Genomic DNA, 19,681 nt, shown 5'->3' on the forward strand with positions numbered 1-19,681 from the left:
CTAGCAAAATGAAAACAAGCTAACGGGCTCAGATTTATTTATTGTTTGACACTAATGAAATTGACCACTTAATTTGTAGCACCTCCTGAATATCTTACTACACTTTTGTTGGGTAAAAATGAATATCGGTCTGACTGAAGATAAATCAGATTCTATATCAGTTATTTTCCATTCACAACATTTCAGCTGTGGAGCCTTCTTCAGGTGAAGAAGGCTCGACAGCCGAAATGTTGTGTTTCTTTTCTTCTCTTTTCAGCATGGAATAAACCTTTACTTGTTCCTTTGCATCCTACGCACACTGATGCAGCTCCCTACTTGATTTTCCATTCACTATGTAAAAGGAGTGCTTGTATCTTTCATAACTTTTCACTAACATGCCTCAAAATTAGATGCTGATGATTTATTCAAGACAGTGTTGTGTTTTTGCAGTCCAATGTAAACAGGATAAAGGAGGAACAAACTCCGAAATTAATCTGATGAAAGAATACAAGCTCCACTGAAACAAAGTATTTTCAAAGCTGCCTTGGGAGACCCTGGTTTTCATTCAACCCCCAAAAAAGTTGAGCCTACCTTCACACCATCTGCAAGCGAACAGAAAAGCCACCATAATAAAAACGCCAGATACAGAACAGTGTGAAATCTGCGTTTCTGGTCCATTGCTGAAGTACCTCCTCAGGTTGCAGACTTGCGCTGTGGTGCAGAGACTCCGAGGAGCTGCGCCAGACTGTGAGTACTGGTCCACTAGCCTCTGGCCTTTAATATCCTCCTCGCTTTCCTGTGCCAGATACCCTCCAATCTCTCAACCCCCTGGGTTCCAGATTCCTCCAACAGACAGGAAGAAAAACCAAAAGTGCCTGTTTTCTGTTCAAACAAACCTGTGCAACTTCTAGAGAACAGAATAGCAGGATTTCCTGGGACATAAATTAAATTTGGCCATTGAAAATATTCAGATGTCTTAAGACTTTCCTGAACCTGTGTTTTTGATGGTATGGACTTGATCTCAAGCCATTATTGACACAGATAATGAGTTCATTTGTTTTTATGTTCTTTCTGTGTTAAAAAGAAAACGTTCATACTGCTTAAACCTTTTCACTAGATAAAGGCAGGATTCCATCATGGTGCAGTTTTTTCTTGGTGAGGAGTTACGTTGTTACTTACGTTGACTGTTGTTGTGTTCTGATAAGACACATAACAGTTATTGCCATGTCAGAAATGCCCTTCTGATATCACAAGACAGGTGTTTTTACAGTATGTGGTCAAATAAAATGGGTCACAGAGGCAGACCAGGCTACCAGGAGAGGACAGGCTGTGTTCCCACTGCCCACAGGGAGATGCAGATGTACTTCTGCTGTATTGTTTGAAAACTCTGGGATTAAGAATAGAGAGTTATTATTATTATTATTATTATTATTATTATTATTATTATTATTATTATTATTATTATTCATCGGAAATGTCAATAAAAGTCATTGGGCACTATCTAAGTTTTAAGCTATTCCAAAATATCTGTAATGTCAGATTTAGAACTGTTCATTAGCTGAAAATAATTGGGAAGGTCTAATTCATCATTTGTGCAGGTTCATCTGCTGGTCCCATTCATCTGGGGATTCATCTGGGGACTCTAGGACCAGAACTGGGAGCCCTTCTGCACAAAAGTGTTATGAAGTAAGAAGCTTCCCTGTCTATGAGAAAAAACAGTTGAATTCCTTCCTGTTTTCCCTGTGGTGTGCATTACCCTGTAGAATTTGGCTGGGTGGTCTGCCCTCTCCATCGGTCAGGCAGTTAACTGGTCCCAGTTATTCAATGGTCTTCAAAGAAATATTACAGGGTCTCCTATTTACATGCAGACAGCTGTGTTTTAGACCAGGAAAGCAGGCATTTAGGCTCTTTTATCACAGAAGCACAACCACCAGGTGACTTGATATCCACCTGCTTGAAGAGTTTTAGTTTCTGACATTATTAAACACTATCAGCTTAGAGACGGTGACTGGGGTGACAGGGGGATGCAGAGAGAGTGAGCTGGGATGATTAGTGTGAGAGGGGAGTGCAGAGAGAGTGAGCTGGGATGATTAGTGTGACAGGGGAGTGCAGAGAGAGTGAGCTGGGATGGTTAGTGTGAGAGGGGAGTGCAGAGAGAGTGAGCTGGGATGATTAGTGTGACAGGGGAGTGCAGAGAGAGTGAGCTGGGATGATTAGTGTGAGAGGGGAGTGCAGAGAGAGTGAGCTGGGATGATTAGTGTGAGAGGGGAGTGCAGAGAGTGAGCTGGGATGGTTAGTGTGAGAGGGGAGTGCAGAGAGAGTGAGCTGGGATGATTACTGTGACAGGGGAGTGCAGAGAGAGTGAGCTGGGATGGTTAGTGTGACAGGGGAGTGCAGAGAGAGTGAGCTGGGATGGTTAGTGTGAGAGGGGAGTGCAGAGAGAGTGAGCTGGGATGGTTAGTGTGAGAGGGGAGTGCAGAGAGAGTGAGCTGGGATGGTTAGTGTGACAGGGGAGTGCAGAGAGAGTGAGCTGGGATGGTTAGTGAGAGATTTAAGTTGCCATTTTAGACCCCATAGGCAGTTTACCCCTTTTTCCTCCTTGATTGACTCCTCTATATACAGTGATGTGTGAAAAGATATGATAAGTTACTCCTTCCATCCAACTTTCTCCAACTTTTATAACCTTTTACAAGTCTTAAAGGAGCAGATTTAAGGTTTGAGCACATTTACACATTGGAGACAAGGCTCTAAATAACCAAAGATGTTGTATTTCTCAAGACGTCCACTGCAGTACAGTTATGAAAACCCCTCTAGGGGTAGACAAACATACAATGAGTAAGATGTTTTCCATGAAGAGTTCGTTAGTATTGTCTATGCCAGCAGATTAAATTAGTTCTTGTCTCAAATAATATTTTTCAAGTACAGGGCAGATGAAGACAGTGAGTGAATCAACATACATATATAAAATGAACGGCATTAGTAAAACTGGAGTATATTCTAATTTTGTTGTTGATCTAATTTAGTGCTGAATTATTTTGCAAAGAAGAAAATAAATACCAAATCTTAAACAACAAGACTTATTCAGACTTTCTTTTCAACAGGTGTCATTATCGACGTCTTAAACATATAAATCTGGATACAAAATTGCTGTCTGACACTATGTGGACCTACTCCCTGCTTATATAGCCAAAATGTTAAAATCTCAAACATCTGTTTGAATTGGGGTGAGAGCAGACAGTGAGCAGTGCACAGACTGACGCAGATAAGAAATGTTCACACCACTCACACAGTGCTAACAGGAGTAAGGCAATTACTATATCACTCTGTTCACACTTCCAGCACCAGAAAGCTAGGATTCAGAAAGCTTTCTTCCCAGTTTTGTTTTCTTGTTGTGGTCTGTTCCTTCAGTCTGTCAGTGTGGCTTAATCCTTTATTCCCTGAGATGTGTCTGGTAGCTCTGGACTGATTCAATAGCAGTAACATCTGTTCAATAACGCGGTGACCTAAATTGTACACAGTATTCTAAACAAAGTCTTAGCAGTGCTTTACATAACTTCAACATAACATCCCTTGATTCGACTTCCATGTTTTTAACTATATTCCTAGCATTGTTTGCCTTTTTGTTTTGCTTCCTCATGTTGTCTGTAAGTGGTAAATGACATATCAACATAAACACACGATAAGGACATTCAAGTTTCGGGTACTATAGCTCCAAACATACCTTGTGAGCAAGATAGGATGAATAACCTCTGCTCATTTGCAAGCTTCTTTCGGTTCTTATGTTGTTTGAATTTGTTCACTATAAGTGTCTTGTTTTTTATTGCAGATTTCTGGTTTGGAGATATAAAATCTGGTCAGCAAGATGTGCAATTCTCTGCAATGTCTGGTCAGTGTGCAGTTTTCTTGCTCTTTTTCCTTGACTGGCTGGCTAGTTTAGGTTGTCAGCAGTACCTGCCCACTTCACAATGCAACCTGTGTTGAGGTTTATTTTTAAATGGCTGACTACAATGTTAGTTATTGAGGGGCTTCAGATTTTGATAGAAATCTTCTTGTAAAAACATGACACTCCAGCATATCCACACATTGTGGTTTTAAAATCACATTTAGCTTGAATTTAAGTCCTAAAGTAGATCTCTTCTGTCTATACTTCCAGAGAAATTGCAAAAGTTTGAGGGGACATCACTTCAAGTGGAAATTGCCTCTGCACGTCAGACATACTATTTAATCACTGGCAGGCTGGTGCTTCGATTTGTTGCTGCTGACAATGCTAGCATTTTCATTCATTTAGGCACCACTTTTGTCTTGGTATTTACGGAATCTCTAATAAACAATATGGACCCCAACCCTACAATTGCAGTAGTGTGTGATTTATTAAATTAAGTATTTCCAATTTTGCCGCAAAAATGCACTGTAGTGTTAATCACACATTTGGCTATAGCATATAGCAATTTAGTATTTTACTCTAAAGGCACAGCAGGTAGCAGTATTGCCTCGCAGCTTCTCTCTGCACTCATCATTATAGTTAATGATCATATTTCCACACAGTAGACCTTCTATGTAGAATTTGTATGTTCTTTCCAATAACTGCCTGGCTAGGTCAACTAGTGTCTCTGAAAGCATGTAGCCAGCACTAGTTTGGTCTCAGTCATGAGTACAGTCCTCTCTGTTGCCTGTGCTTCCACAACCCTTCTCATGAATAAGAAGCTCTCTCTTAATGAATGCATGGATTTAAAACGTAGAACATAAAAAAGTGGAATTTCATAGTTTCTGAAAGAGTTTTGATTTTTTCTAAAAAAAAATGTGGGCCCCTGCTCACTACTGGAAAAAAAAACAGTGGTGAAGCAGTGTTTGTCACGAGTGACCTGTAGAGCAATCGGGAGGATGGACCCTGTGCGGTACCTCAGGTGGTCAGGAGACAGAGGGGAACGACCAGATAGCTTCCAATCCAGGAGAGGGCTAGGCGAGAGACATTGTCAAGGGCAAGCTCCATAGTTTGTACCATAAATTATTTAGAAGACTAGAAATAGACAGCGAGGTAGGAGCTCCAAAGGGGCGACCAATACCAGGCAAAGACCAGAGGGTCTTCAAGGGTTTAAATATCGTGAGAGGAGGAAGGTGCGTTGATAGTATGGAGTATCATGGTTGGTTGATTGACAGGAACAGTGTCGTTTAGAAGAAGTGCTCAGAGCTGGAGTGTAGCACGAGTGCACTTCCGTGTGGGAATCTGGTTGGATGAGGGCGTGACATTGCTGTCTTGGCTCTCAAGTCCTATAAGGAGAAACACATCGAAGATTCTGAATGAAACCATCGACTGTTATTACTTTATTCGCCTGACTGGGGCTGCAGGGTCTGTTTGCCTACCCCAGGTGTTGTGTCCCAGTGGACGTTGACTGTCCTGCCCTTTGAGAGGTACAGTGTCGTCTGTCGGCCTGTCAGAGCCTTCGTGCCGAGCACAAGGAGGGTCTGTCAGAGCCTGGTGTTTGTGTGTCTCCTCTGCCTCCTGGGGTGGAGCTCCTACGGGCTTGAGGGGGTCAAACCTCCTGCGCGATTGGGTGGGAGGAGTGGTCCTGAAGCACCTACATCTACACTGTCATGTACTTTGCTTTCTGCTCCCTACTTCCACTGTTCATAATCAGATTTTCTTATGGCCATGCGCTTCAGGCCCTGCGCAAGGTAATGCTATTGTTCTTGATATAAACTGATTAATTACTTACCCAATATATATTTATATATTTATAATGTGCAATGCAACTTTTTGTGTACTGTTCTGTTTTTTCTATATTCTGTGCTGTGAGCAACGCTTTTTTTAAGTCCACTTCTCACGGACTATACTTACAGTATTGTATGTATTGTATCATTGTATATTTTCATTTCACATTATGCTGTGTTGACTGTGCTAAGCTGCTGTTGCACTGCAATTTCCCTCACAGGATCAATAAGGTATCTATCTAAAGCATGAATAGACTGATACGGTATAAGGGAGATCATGCGAAAGCACGCTAAGGGGACGAAAAATACAGTACAAGACAAACTTTCCGTGTTTCTCCTTCCTGAGGTAATAATAATGCTAAACTTTATTTATAGAGAACCTTTCATTCATATTGCAGCTCAAAGTGCTTTACAAACCAAGCACAAAAATAAAATCTTAAAATTAAGAGATATGCTTTCAGTTGTAAAGGAAAATACAGTTTAACATAAAGCAACATAAATTTCAATTTATGCTTGAAAAATAAATAAATAGAAATGAGGAAAGTCATAATAAAAACAGAACAATAAGAAAAATAAAAGATAAATAAAAAAGAAAGAACAAAGAACTATCAACTAAATTAAAAAGATATGTTTTCAAATGTTTTTTAAAACAATGTACCGAGCTTGACTGCCTAATAAAAAGTGGTAGTGAGTTCCGTAATTTAGAAGCATAAAAACAAAAAGCAGCCTCTCCACTCTTTCTGTACAGTATTTCACATGTGGTATTTGCAGAAGGCCAGTATTTGCTCAGGTCAGATATAGGAACGTATAAAGACAGACATTCAGTAAGGTACATACTGTAGGTGCTAGGCCGTTTAGAACTTGAAAACAAATAAAATAACTTTAAAATCTACCCTAGATAATACAGGTAACCAGTGAAGTTCTTTCAGAACAGGGGTGATATGTGTTCTCTTTCTTGTTTTTGTTAGGATCCGTGCTGCTGCATTGTGAACAAGTGGTGGGGATTTATTGTTTGGCACTTGGTCCCAAAGGATGGAGAGAGTTTGAGTAAGGGAGAAGTAACTGGGTGAGGTCTCTGTAGCAGTTAGGTCAGGGTGAGTGAAAAACAATTTCTCAGTTATAGACGAGGACTGGCTGGATTAAAGGATATACAGGAATCATATTTCCATGCTGGTCTGTCAGAATGTAAGATGATTGAAGTCCCTGATTAAAGTGTAGGACGATCATTAAGTTGAGTGCTTTAGAAGTTTTTGAGGGTTTCAGAAGATCTATTCCAAGCTACAAGAGGACATGTTTTGTCTCTTGGAGTCACAAATAGACGCTGTGGCCCTTTGCTCTGTTTGCTGTTTCCATAAAAGAAATAGGCAATCATGTAATAAATACGTGCCCTGCGGTCTGTCAAATTACTTGTTTAAAATTAGGCTTCCTGGAAAAAGTGAACCACTTGTTTTCAGAGCTCTGTGTGTTCTTTGTTTAAGGGAGCTGTTAGAAACATACTGTAGATAACTCATTGTTTAGATGACCCGTTTCACATGAGCTTGCTGGAGTTTAAAATATTAAATATCAGTTTGAGCTGTCTGTCTGTGGGCCCCTCACTATGCAGCTGAACAAGTGTCGAAGGAGGCAGGAAACAGTTGGAGGAAATAAACTAAAACATCCTGGATATCCCTTCCTTCTTACCATGGTACTGTAGATAAGAGCAGAGCACAGCCCCTCTGTCTCGGTTTGCAGGAACCATTCACAGCTTAAATATCACGTAATGTAAGATAAGACCGTCCAACAGTCATATCCCCTGTTTCTTACCTAGGCTTAATACGTAAGTACAACAAAGTACTGTAGATCACCCCTGATACACATAAGTATATCAAATAAATTATTTTGTTTTTAATCTACTGTAGTGAAAGTTAAAGAATTCTCTCTGGAGTATGGCCTTGGTCTAGGTTTTCATGGTTTGCTGAACACAATGAGGAACAGACTGACGGAAAGGAAGAACAGAGTGAAAGGAAGAGCCAACAAGGAAACAACAGACCAAAAACAAGAGAGCAGGTGATTCATAACTTCTGTGACAGGCATGCCTGCTTATGCTAAATGGAGTACAAGGACGAATGAATACTGTTTAAATATTAGCTCTAAATACATTTTAATTACCCTACAAAGTCTTTAATAAGTAAGAGGCCTGTACATTTTTTAGATACACAATTATTCAGAGAAAAGCTGTGGGTGTCACAGCATGAGCCAAAACATTAAGAAGAGCCCAGTTTTTGTGCACATTGGGCAGGAATACTCCAGTCAGCTTCTTTTTAGGAATGATGTTACATGGGTATTGCAGTATTTACATGCAAAACATCCCCGTTTCTGACTCTGGCAGTTCCGTGAGTGTGCTGTGGACCTCCTTACCTGTGCACACCTGAGAGTCAGGGCTCTGGAGGAGGGCGGTGCCACTACTACGGCCCCAGAGGAGATCAGGGCCACCAGAAAACTAAATCAGGTGGAGCCTGTGTGACCCTTAACTGCCTGTGTGACATCTGCCAGCATGCACAACTAGTCCAACTGCTACGCAGTTACACTCCTAAAGGTCACTCTCAATCCAGGTATGATAAAGGAAAGAACAAAATGTGTACTTGTGCTGTAATTGTGGTGATTATTGTAATCTGATATCTCAAAGTATCAGAATTCCAGGTTCTGGTGCCAGGAGCAAATGCCAGAGCCAGGCATGAAAGCAGCTGTCAGTCAGAGGCCCTCTCTTCAGAGGGATTCGCACTTCAGGGGAAATTCAATTGATAGACAGGGGGCAAAAAGTTTCATTTACAAACGAGTCATAATGATTAGAGACAGGAAAATGTATCATGCAGCTGACCCAGGTAAAAGAGAATAGCATTATCTGAGAAACAGTATTTTGCAACAATTATTAATAATTAGTTGAATTATCACAGAGAAAGCTTTATAAACCCTAAGCATGTACATAAAATGTTCTGTTTTTCTTCTAATGTGTAGTCGGTACGAGAGGTCTGTAAAAATAATGCATTGATATTTTTGGTGAATTAGCCTCTTTTGCTTGTATAAAAAAACAGAGTGTTTCGAATTACATAGTTCTGAGCTGTTTGCGCTTCAATGATGACAATAAATCGATACGTGACTGGAGACGCAGTCCATTATTTCAACACTTAGAAGAATGGTTGCATTAGTGGAGAATACTGATTGGTCAGGCTCCTGTTAGTCCTGCTTCTCAGAGCCCTAAAAAGAGATTCCAGCGTCTGTTTAATAGTGACACACCACACTGTTATCTTTCGCAGATCACAATACCAATGTGTGTTTGATACAGGGGCGACAGAGCCAATATAAGGGTTGTTTTGAAACATAGAAGACCTTCATCTTGTTACTGCCTCTGAGTTGAATATCTGTTTCCTTGAGTGTCAGTCCTGCTCTGTGAAGATTATGTTCTGCTCCATCCTCTGTCATGACATCATCTGAAGCTCAGTAGAAAACACTGACCAATTGAGTCTAGATGAGGATTTAGAGCTAGCCAAGATACACTAAATAGCACCATCAAAGTTCTTATCAATTTGTGAATTAATGTTGCCATTCTTCTATAAAATAGTTCCCTTGATTTAACATTTTATGACAGTGTAACCCATACCATAAATGTCAACAACCACAGCTAAAGTTTGGATATTTAAATGGACAAAGGAATAGGCTGGTGTGTTACAGTTTTGATTTTAACCTACAGTACATCTCCTGTCGCACAACAGCACATTTCTGTTTCAACCTACAATACTACTTCAGTGCTGACACTGGATCATGGGCCAAGGGGCACAAATGAAAATTGAGAGGATGAACTCAAAACAGGAGGCAATTGTTCATATACTGTATAAAACATACAACTGAGAGGATGCCAATCAGCCCATCTAATTTGTTAGGTTGTTAGTTGCTAATGTATTTGAGAATCTCTGAGTGATTTAAAAACTGGGAACAATTGAAAGTCTTTAGGGACTGTTCCAAGTTACATTTTGAGGTAAACTTTGATTCCATTTACAAAACAGGACAACAGCTTCTATTGTCCTTAAGAAAGCTTAAAGAACCACAGGCTGATAATTTGTTGTTGGTCATATTTTACCAGTCATTGTTGAAACTGCCTTAACTTGTACACAGATCTGCTGGTTTGCGAATCTGAATCAGAGGAGGGCAGGAATGGGGGAGTGTCATCAGACAGTGTCAGAAGGCCACGACCACTGATCTTCTGGCCCTACATCTTATCAGTCACATGTTTACGCAAAGCTGATTCCATTCCAGAGGACCCTTCGCACTCTTCCTTTAAGAACATCCGATTACTCCCCTCTGAACTGCTACTGACTTCACCCTTTGAAAACAAACAAGTTTTCATTTAGACCTCACCCTGCTCAGCAGGTGATTCTCTCGGACATGTAAACAGTATGTGTGTTGTTTATTTGTGTGTTTTTCTTTATTTTGTTTGCTGTTGTAAAACAAATTGGCCCCTGGGGATAATAAAGACTGTCTCTCTAATGAAAGAAGCCACTGTAACAGCTTGAGAATAATGGGAGGATAGTTTGTTTCATACTTACACAACCCTTTGTGTAAATCAGTGTCTCCTGTTCTTGGTTTCTTAATTCTGACGAGCTAACTTTGTTTATGCCTTTGAGATTTTTCATATACAGTATGTATGGAATATAAACATCAGTAAGACTAAGGAGATGATTATGGACTATAGAAAACACCAGGGAGGAGATCAGAGGACTTAACCTCCAACACTGTGGTCAAAACAGCACGGCAGAGCCTATTCTTTCTCCGTAGGCTAAAGAGGTTTGGCATGCCATCACATATCCAGGCCAACTTCTACAGGTGCACTATTGAGAGCATCCTGACTGTTTGCATCACTGCCTGGTATGGGAGCTGCTCCGCACGGGATCGCAGAGTACTGCAGAGGGTGGTGAAGTCAGCGCAGCTCATTACCGGCTGCGAGCTACCAAACATCCAGGATATCTACTCAGCTAGATGTCTGAAGAAGGCCAGGTCCATTCTCAAGGACCCCAGTCATCCCAGTCACAAACTGTTTTCTCTCCTACCGTCCGGTAAACTGTATCGAAGCATTCGGTCCAAGTCCAACAGACTACGGAACAGCTTCTAACTCCAGGCAATAAGACTGCTAAACAGCCAACCTGCAGCTCCTTTAGCAAATCACCTGTAATGGCTACATGGACACACAGTCTTCACTGTATTCAGCAGAACTGCACTACTTGTATATGTTGCATACACCATGGACACATAGCAGCTTTACTCATATTGAGTTTTATTCCGTTTCTATTACATCTATTATTATGTAACCTTATTTTCATAACCTCAATTTTGTGATTTTTGTGTTCTTGTGATTTCTGTGATTTTTGTGAGCTTGCAGAAAAGACATTTCATTGCCAGTAACTACTGCTGCACACTGTATTGTTGTGCATTTGATAAATAAACTTTGATTTGATTTGATACCTATTACCTGTAATTTAATCATTTACTGTATGTTGAACTTTAGCGAAAGCCTTCTGAAAACCTAAATGCACCACAGTGTATGGTCTGTGTGTACTGCTGTTGCATTTTTAAATAATAATAATAATAATAATAATAATAATAATAATAATAATAATAATAATAATTGCTTACACTTATATAGCGCTTTTCTGGACACTCCACTCAAAGTGCTTTACAGGTAATGGGGATCCCCTCCACCACCACCAGTGTGCAGCCCCACCTGGCTCTAACAAGTCAGAAATCGATTTAGCAATCCTGAGTTGAGATTGAGTTGTGGGTGGGTAGAAGACGCCGTGACGCAAGACGTTCCTTCAATAAGCGGCTGGATGAGATCCTTGGATCAATACGACGATTAGTTGTCTGGCATTTTTATCTGAAGTGACATACAGAGATCACAATGACCTGTCTTTGTGTTCAAATTCAAATTTAATACCTTCACAGCGGAGCCTGCTGGAGCAGACTGGGTAAAGTTACTTTGTGCAACAGCGAAGTCCCCAGCTGGGTAGGAGCTCTCGGCCCTCTGTCAAATGTTATCAGTAGTGGAGAGCTCTAATCATGTCTCTTACATCTTTACTGGTGAAATACCTTTACAAGGGAAGAATAAAGGAATAGGAAAAACCTTAGGGAAAAATACAATGAGCACTAATCTTTGCATTCCTATAGACATAACACAGCAATGCTTTTACTGAGCAGGAATAGCCAGCTGGTCTCTTCTCATTTCCAGCTGTTTGTATGTGCTTGTTTTCGAGAGGGACAGAAGCCTACACCAAATGTATCTTTCCTGTCCTTCTTTTTCTCTACTAATTTAAGTTAATATTTAAATGAGCAACTTGTATTTGATATTATGTGACACTGCATTTTTGTCAGATGGATGGGCTCCAGCTATCAAAACAGGAGTTCACAAATACATAAAACAGAGCACTATTAAATAAAATGTAAAGTTAATAAAATATTTCAACACAGTACAAGAAAAGAAGCAAAGCACAAAACCTGCATTGCCCCAAGTGGAATCAGTAGACTACACTACTCACAATTATAATAATAAATGCATTTATACAGTATACAGTGCCTTGCGAAAGTATTCGGCCCCCTCGAACTTTTCAACCTTTTGCCACATTTCAGGCTTCAAACATAAAGATATAAATTTTTTATTTTATGTGAAGAATCACCAACAAGTGGGACACAATTGTGAAGTGGAACGAAATCTATTGGATTTTTGAAACTTCGAGAGGGACAGAAGCCTACACCAAATGTATCTTTCCTGTCCTTCTTTTTCTCTACTAATTTAAGTTAATATTTAAATGAGCAACTTGTATTTGATATTATGTGACACTGCATTTTTGTCAGATGGATGGGCTCCAGCTATCAAAACAGGAGTTCACAAATACATAAAACAGAGCACTATTAAATAAAATGTAAAGTTAATAAAATATTTCAACACAGTACAAGAAAAGAAGCAAAGCACAAAACCTGCATTGCCCCAAGTGGAATCAGTAGACTACACTACTCACAATTATAATAATAAATGCATTTATACAGTATACAGTGCCTTGCGAAAGTATTCGGCCCCCTTGAACTTTTCAACCTTTTGCCACATTTCAGGCTTCAAACATAAAGATATAAATTTTTTATTTTATGTGAAGAATCACCAACAAGTGGGACACAATTGTGAAGTGGAACGAAATCTATTGGATTTTTGAAACTTTTTTAACTAATAAAAAAATGAAAAGTGGGGCGTGCAAAATTATTCGGCCCCTTTACTTTCAGTGCAGCAAACTCACTCCAGAAGTTCAGCGAGGATCTCTGAATGATCCAATGTTGTCCTAAATGACTGATGGTGATAAATAGAATCCACCTGTGTGTAATCAAGTCTCTGTATAAATGCACCTGCTCTGTGATAGTCTCAAGGTTCTGTTGAAAGCGCAGAGAGCATCATGAAGACCAAGGAACACACCAGGCAGGTCCGTAATACTGTTGTGGAGAAGTTTAAAGCCGGATTTGGATACAAAAAGATTTCCCAAGCTTCAAACATCCCAAGGAGCACTGTGCAAGCGATCATCTTGAAATGGAAGGAGTATCAGACCACTGCAAATCTACCAAGACCTGGCCGTCCCTCTAAACTTTCAGCTCAGACAAGGAGAAGACTGATCAGAGATGCAGCCAAGAGGCCCATGATCACTCTGGATGAACTGCAGAGAACTACAGCTGAAGTGGGAGAGTCTGTCCATAGGACAACAATCAGTCTTACACTGCACAAATCTGGCCTTTATGGAAGAGTGGCAAGAAGAAAGCCATTTCTCAAAGATATCCATAAAAAGTCTCGTCTAAAGTTTGCCACAAGCCACCTGGGAGACACCCCAAACATGTGGAAGAAGGTGCTCTGGTCAGATGAAACCAAAATCGAACTTTTTGACCACAATGCAAAACGATATGTTTGGCGTAAAAGCAACACAGCTCATCACCCTCAACACACCATCCCCACTGTCAAACATGGTGGTGGCAGCATCATGGTTTGGGCCTGCTTTTCTTCAGCAGGGACAGGGAAGATGGTTAAAATTGAGGGGAAGATGGATGCAGCCAAATACAGGACCATTCTGGATGAAAACCTGTTGGAGTCTGCAAAAGACCTGAAACTGGGACGGAGATTTATCTTCCAACAAGACAATGATCCCAAACATACAGCAAAATCTACAAAGGAATGGTTCACAAATAAACGTATCCAGGTGTTTGAATGGCCAAGTCAAAGTCCAGACCTGAATCCAATCGAGAATCTGTGGAAAGAGCTGAAAACTGCTGTTCACAAACGCTCTCCATCCAACCTCACTGAGCTCGAGCTGTTTTGCAAGGAAGAATGGGCAAGAATTTCAGTCTCTCGATGTGCAAAACTGATAGAGACATACCCCAAGCGACTTGCAGCTGTAATCGCAGCAAAAGGTGGCTCTACAAAGTATTAACGCAAGGGGGCCGAATAATTTTGCACGCCCCACTTTTCATTTTTTTATTAGTTAAAAAAGTTTCAAAAATCCAATAGATTTCGTTCCACTTCACAATTGTGTCCCACTTGTTGGTGATTCTTCACATAAAATAAAAAAATTATATCTTTATGTTTGAAGCCTGAAATGTGGCAAAAGGTTGAAAAGTTCAAGGGGGCCGAATACTTTCGCAAGGCACTGTACATGTGCCACTTTTTATCTGAAATGATTCCATTTATATTATATATTATATATTACGAAGGAATCCAATTAGTCATTCTCCTAGGTGTGTCACGGTCGGCATCCCTCCCCCAGCGGGCCCTCTCATTAACTAGCCTGTCTGCAGGGTTGTTTTAGACAACAGGCGGAGTGAATCCTAAGGCTGTGTCAGAGCTGTGGAAGAGTTGGAGACGGTAGTCTCCTGACACAAGAGGGCCAGCTTAGACAGAGCTCTGCAGCCCTGTGCAGAATGAACAAGGGCTTAGAATAGAAACTGAGTGAGGCATGGTCAGGACTGATGTTTTTTTTTAAAAAAGACAACAGCATTCTGCTAGAAAGGAACTATGGTGTGAGTAGGAAAGGGAGGGAGCACAGATTATACAAAGGCTCTAAGCAGTGGAGGAGGTAGAGGAGGAGAGAGAGTTAAGGCAACAGTGAAAGGTCAAAATAGCCAGCAGCCATATCACCCTGCAACTCACAACTGGCAACCCACTGAAGCTAAGCAGGTGTGAGCCTGGTCAGTACCTGGATGGGAGACCTCCTGGGAAAGACTAAGGTTGCTGCTGGAAGAGGTGTTAGTGGGGCCAGCAGGGGGCGCTCACCCTGTGGTCCATGTGGGTCCTAATGCCCCAGTATAGTGATGGGGACACTATACTGTAAACAGGCGCCGTCCTTCGGATGAGACGTAAAACCGAGGTCCTGACTCTCTGTGGTCATTAAAAATCCCAGGGCGCTTCTCGAAAAGAGTAGGGGTGTACCCCGGTGTCCTGGCCAAATTTCCAATTGGCCCTTACTAATCATGGCCTCCTAATAATCCCCCTCTATGAATTGGCTACTCCCCACTGATAGCTGATGTGTGGTGAGCGTTCTGGCGCACTATGGCTGCCGTCGCATCATCCAGGTGGATGCTGCACATTGGTGGTGGTGGAGGGGAGTACCCATTACCTGTAAAGCGCTTTGAGTGGAGTGTCCAGAAAAGCGCTATATAAGTGTAAGCAATTATTATTATTATTATTATTATAAAATAAGCCTGGGGATGAAAATGTGTGACCATGACAAAGATTAGCCACTAGAGGGTACTGGGCTGTATCAGATTTACAGAATGTTGCAAACTGGCTTAAAAATAGAGTAGTTCTTACTCCAGTGCTAGGTGTCTCTGAAATACAAACAAGGGTAAACCTAGCGAAATAGCTACTGCACATCACAGGCAGAGATATAAAAAAGTGTTGGCAAAAGTTTTGTGTTGCAAAAAGGTATTGAAAAGTCATTGTATTTTTTATTGATTTTTAAACAAATCCCCACAACCCTGTGTATTTTCATGTGTGTAGATGTGGCTGGGCCTGTGGAGTCAAGGGCATACTTAGAAGCCTGACCTCAGGAAACTACTACTTTATCAACAGATGCTAAATTTTTGTGTTTAAACAATTATGCACTCTTTTTGTGTGGGTATTTGGCGTGTTGACTGGCATTGGATTCTTAAAAAAAAGACTGGCACAGCCATTGTACATTTTAGTTGTTTTGCTGTTATTTAATTTTTCAAAGTCTTAACTAAATTCCCCTGTTGCTACAAAATGTGATTATTACACATTTTGTTTCTGCAGTCCTTTGCACATATACAGTACCATTTTGTGGTCAGTGCAGTAAATCTAATAGGGGTACATCACAGCAGGAGTTGTAGGCCTATTTTGTACAACTCAGAACAGGTACTGTAGCTGTGGTCTAAAGTTTACTTTTCTGACACCACTGAAACACTCAGGGCTATCAATTTAAAAGGCATTGATTCATCATGAAGATAAATAGGTGTGACAAAGAACTGTTGCACATTCTCATCACATGACCACTGATGAATTCAGCTTTGTTATTTACTTACCTGTTAGGTTTGTCATTCCAAACCAAAGAACCATGTCAGCTTCTATTTCTTTGCATTTATATGTGGCTGTTGGGGAAAAAAAAAAAATTGTTAATTTAATTTGTATATTGTTTGTATTTTTGTCTTAACAGTTACAAATCCACAGTCTGTGTGTTGCAGCTTGTTAATTCAAGTTACAGATCTGGCCTCAGCTTCAGTAGTACCCACCTGAACCTTTTCATATATAGCCTGTTCTATGCCAATTATTATTATTTTTATAATTATTACTACTTTTGCTTTACTGTCTGCATGCAAATATCTGCACTTGACTACAGTAATTTAAACATACTGTAATATGCCAGTTGGTTGTCCACTTTTGAATTTTAGTTAAAAAATTAATTTGCTGCTTGTTGATGTAAGAGAAATGGATTCAAAATAAGCACAGGGAATCTCAGAGAAAATGAAATAAAAAAATGTGTCTTTTTCACTGTTTGTTAATGAAACCAACGAAAAATAACAGACAGACAACATCTCCATAATCCCCCTCAAGGAGCACAAAATCCGACTTTTTAGTTTTTTTTTTGAAAATTATTTTAAAATGAGAGGATGGATTTGCTCCGCGATAAAGTGCTTTTGGTTTTTAGGCATTATAAAAATATTACGTTGACACAGAGGTAAATCCTCTCTGGATTAATATTTTTTAAAAATCCAAAATACAGTATGTCTCCATGCTGACTGCTGGGAAGCTAAAAGACATCCTGTCTGTGAAACACAGAAAAATCCCACAATCAGCGTTAGCAGCATAACCATTGGGGATGGAGAAGGAAGTTTGATATTGTTGTTTTGTTCTGTGCTGGAAATCAAGACCAGACCCCTAACTCTGTTTTGCAATCTCTGTACACATCAATCTGAGCGTTGTGGTTAGTGATGCAACATCCCTAACAGCTGAGGAAATTGCATAGAAAATGGGAGGTGTTTTCTGCTTCACTATGTATTGATACAGCAAAACATTTCACGGAGGAGCATAAGTTTAAGAATGTTTCGCTTTATGTCTTACTTTACATTAGGAATATACACATTCGAATATGTAATACTAAAATGTAATTCCTAGGGGTTAAAATCAGAGACACAGACCCAAAGATACAGGCACTTGTTAAGAAAATGGATCCATTAAAACACTACTTTTATTCTATGCTTATCTGTAGCCAGAGGACCCAGGTGTGTTACATGTTTGGGTTGTTACCCTCCATGGTGGAGCAACGCTGACAGGGTGCTCCTGGTGAATCTAGCGTCCTCGGGACAGTCAGAGCCAGATCTTCTCATGAGGGTCTCCTGAGAGAAAAACAAGTACTTTACTATCAATGAAACTGTAGAAAAAGGTGCCAAGGGAGAGAGTGGGAAATCCTTCTGTTTAAAGGAAATAGGAGTTTCCTCATATTTCTTGACCCAAGACAGGCCAGCAGGGGGCACCCTTGCCCTGTCTTTCCTGACATCTTGGTGTGGTGGTAAAACACAAGCAAATCCAACTCAGGAGAACAAACGGCATTTCTGTACCCTGCTGTGTGTCTAACTGCTGCTGTTGACATACTGTATGATCTTCCAGCTGCTGTAATTACGCAAATCTCAAAAGCACCCTCTTGAACATTGCCACATCAGACAGACCAACAGTTTCTACTGTTTACAGTTTCCGTGTTTCCTTCAGAGAGACCATAATCCTCATTATGGCTTCTCATACACCAAGTATTGTGCCATACTTGACTGTGTATCTTTTTCTCTTATCCAGGGCACTAAAGATTTTTGTTTTGCATTAGGTATTAATACAACAGGAGACGAGCGGAATGGTAAGGTTAGGACAATAAAATTGAATATAGTGGGAACCGCAGCAAGTGAGCCCTGCCAGCATCCTCTATACCTGCAGACAGGTGGGAGCTGGGAACTGACAGGAGAAGGAAATCCCGCTCGCTGTTACTGTATGTAGTGTGATTCAAATTTTAAGTACAGAGAGCTGGATTTTAAGGAATCATTGCCTGCTTGGCTCAGCTAAGCACCCTAATTTTCTGATAAAATGTATAATTATTTCACAGGTTTCTGGAATAAAAGGCAGAAACAGTTTGTGTTCTCTCTTTAAGTGCCCCTACGTGAAAAGTACCGGCAATCAGATCTATGTGGAATGTAAAGCTATTAAGTTTATCTTTAAATTTGTATTAATGCTGTAACTCTGGAGATCATGAAAGATGGTTGAAACGTCAAGGAATCATATTCTGTCAAAGACCCAATTGCAGCCACAGTCTAATTACTCCACAGGAAAAAATAGTGTGCTTTCATTACATCTTTCTACTTTGTCCTTGGTTTTGTATACCATAAAAATACACGGTAAACAACACAACATTTGTGTCTGAAATGAGGCTCATGTAATGTAGCACTCCTAATTGGGGTTGGGGCAAACTTGTTGTGAAAGGCGCTATATAAATAATAAACTGAAATGAATTGAATTGAATAATGTCTTGGCGTTCCAGTCTCGTCGCCATTTCCTCTGCTGCTACTCGCACTCTGTCACGCTTGACACTCAGCACAAGGACCGTCTGGCTCCGCTGTGTTTTCATTCCCAGTCCTGGAGCAAAGGATCTGACTGCAGCAGCGCGGCTGGTCCTGGGCTGTCCCTGCCTGCCACAACGACGCCTTCTCTTCACTGTGCTGCTGGAGGCCAGCAATGTGGACACTGGCCTGGAAATCTTGGGCTGCATGTGAGTGGAACTGAAAATGTCATTTTTGTACAGATGGGGAAAGAGTGCATTAATAGGGCTACCTCTGCTCCTACTAATCTAGTCACACATGTCACATCAGACGATTGAGAACACTGGTCGAACCAAGAGCACTGTGACTGACACTCATTCATCCTCTACCCCCAACACACACTAAAAGCACTAATTGCTCCCTCCCTGTATGTCTTCTTCTGGTAGATTGAATCCTTCACGAGGAGTTTGGAGTTGTGTTATAGCTACATGTACTGTATGTGTGCAGATGTGAAAACTGGGCGCAGGTCATAAGAGCAGTCACAAACAAGAAAAGGGAATTTGAGCTTGTCTGGTAGTTAATTGATCCCGGGATGTCATCCAGGTATTTCCCAAGAGAAGCCAGGGTAGTGACTTCAAAACAGCCGGAAAACTTGTTCCGGACTTTTCTTTGAAAACTGAAATTTCTATTGAATGCCTTTTGAAAAATATGTCTAAGGAAATGGAAAATTCCATAGCATCAAACATCTTTAACAATATTGCATTTTGATACATCGATATTAAAAAGTCCAGCCATGTAGTAGATCATTTTTAGCACCAGTTAGTTCCATTACAGAACGTAAGAGTAAAAAAAAACTTTAAACTGTTCAAAGCTATTTAACTTTAATGACTATGTATACAAGATGCTT

At 40.5% G+C, this 19,681-nt stretch overlaps 1 protein-coding gene and 3 long non-coding RNA genes across 7 annotated transcripts in view; 2 read left to right on the forward strand and 2 right to left on the reverse strand.

Annotated features, from left to right (window-relative positions):
• The window catches only part of stab2 (stabilin 2), a 60,473-nt gene extending 59,763 nt beyond the window's left edge, over positions 1-710 (reverse strand). For 3 of the 4 annotated variants that reach the window (XM_088646132.1, XM_088646133.1, XM_088646135.1), the window contains exon 1: positions 571-710. In XM_088646132.1, coding sequence (XP_088502258.1) covers positions 571-657 — 87 coding nt within the window. In that variant the 5' untranslated portion in view covers positions 658-710. The remainder of the gene's footprint in view (positions 1-570) is intronic. The other variant, XM_088646134.1, reaches the window with a different exon arrangement.
• Positions 594-4,469, forward strand: LOC148655458 (uncharacterized). Its single transcript, XR_015941286.1, has 4 exons — positions 594-726; positions 1,578-1,665; positions 3,806-3,865; positions 4,133-4,469. It is a non-coding gene; the product is annotated as an uncharacterized LOC148655458 (long non-coding RNA).
• Positions 4,470-4,595: 126 nt separating this feature from the next.
• LOC148655459 (uncharacterized) lies at positions 4,596-11,184 on the forward strand. Its single transcript, XR_015941287.1, has 4 exons — positions 4,596-6,034; positions 6,657-7,734; positions 8,057-8,279; positions 9,838-11,184. It is a non-coding gene; the product is annotated as an uncharacterized LOC148655459 (long non-coding RNA).
• Positions 11,185-11,646: 462 nt separating this feature from the next.
• LOC148655460 (uncharacterized) lies at positions 11,647-19,423 on the reverse strand. The gene is made up of 3 exons (XR_015941408.1): positions 17,504-19,423; positions 16,282-16,347; positions 11,647-11,805 (listed from the first exon to the last, which is right to left on the reverse strand). It is a non-coding gene; the product is annotated as an uncharacterized LOC148655460 (long non-coding RNA).
• Between the last annotated feature and the right edge of the window lie 258 nt (positions 19,424-19,681).

This window comes from Lepisosteus platostomus, chromosome 9 (genome assembly GCF_059453375.1).
Source record: "Lepisosteus platostomus isolate fLepPlt1 chromosome 9, fLepPlt1.hap1, whole genome shotgun sequence".
Taxonomy (NCBI): Eukaryota; Metazoa; Chordata; class Actinopteri; order Semionotiformes; family Lepisosteidae; genus Lepisosteus; species Lepisosteus platostomus.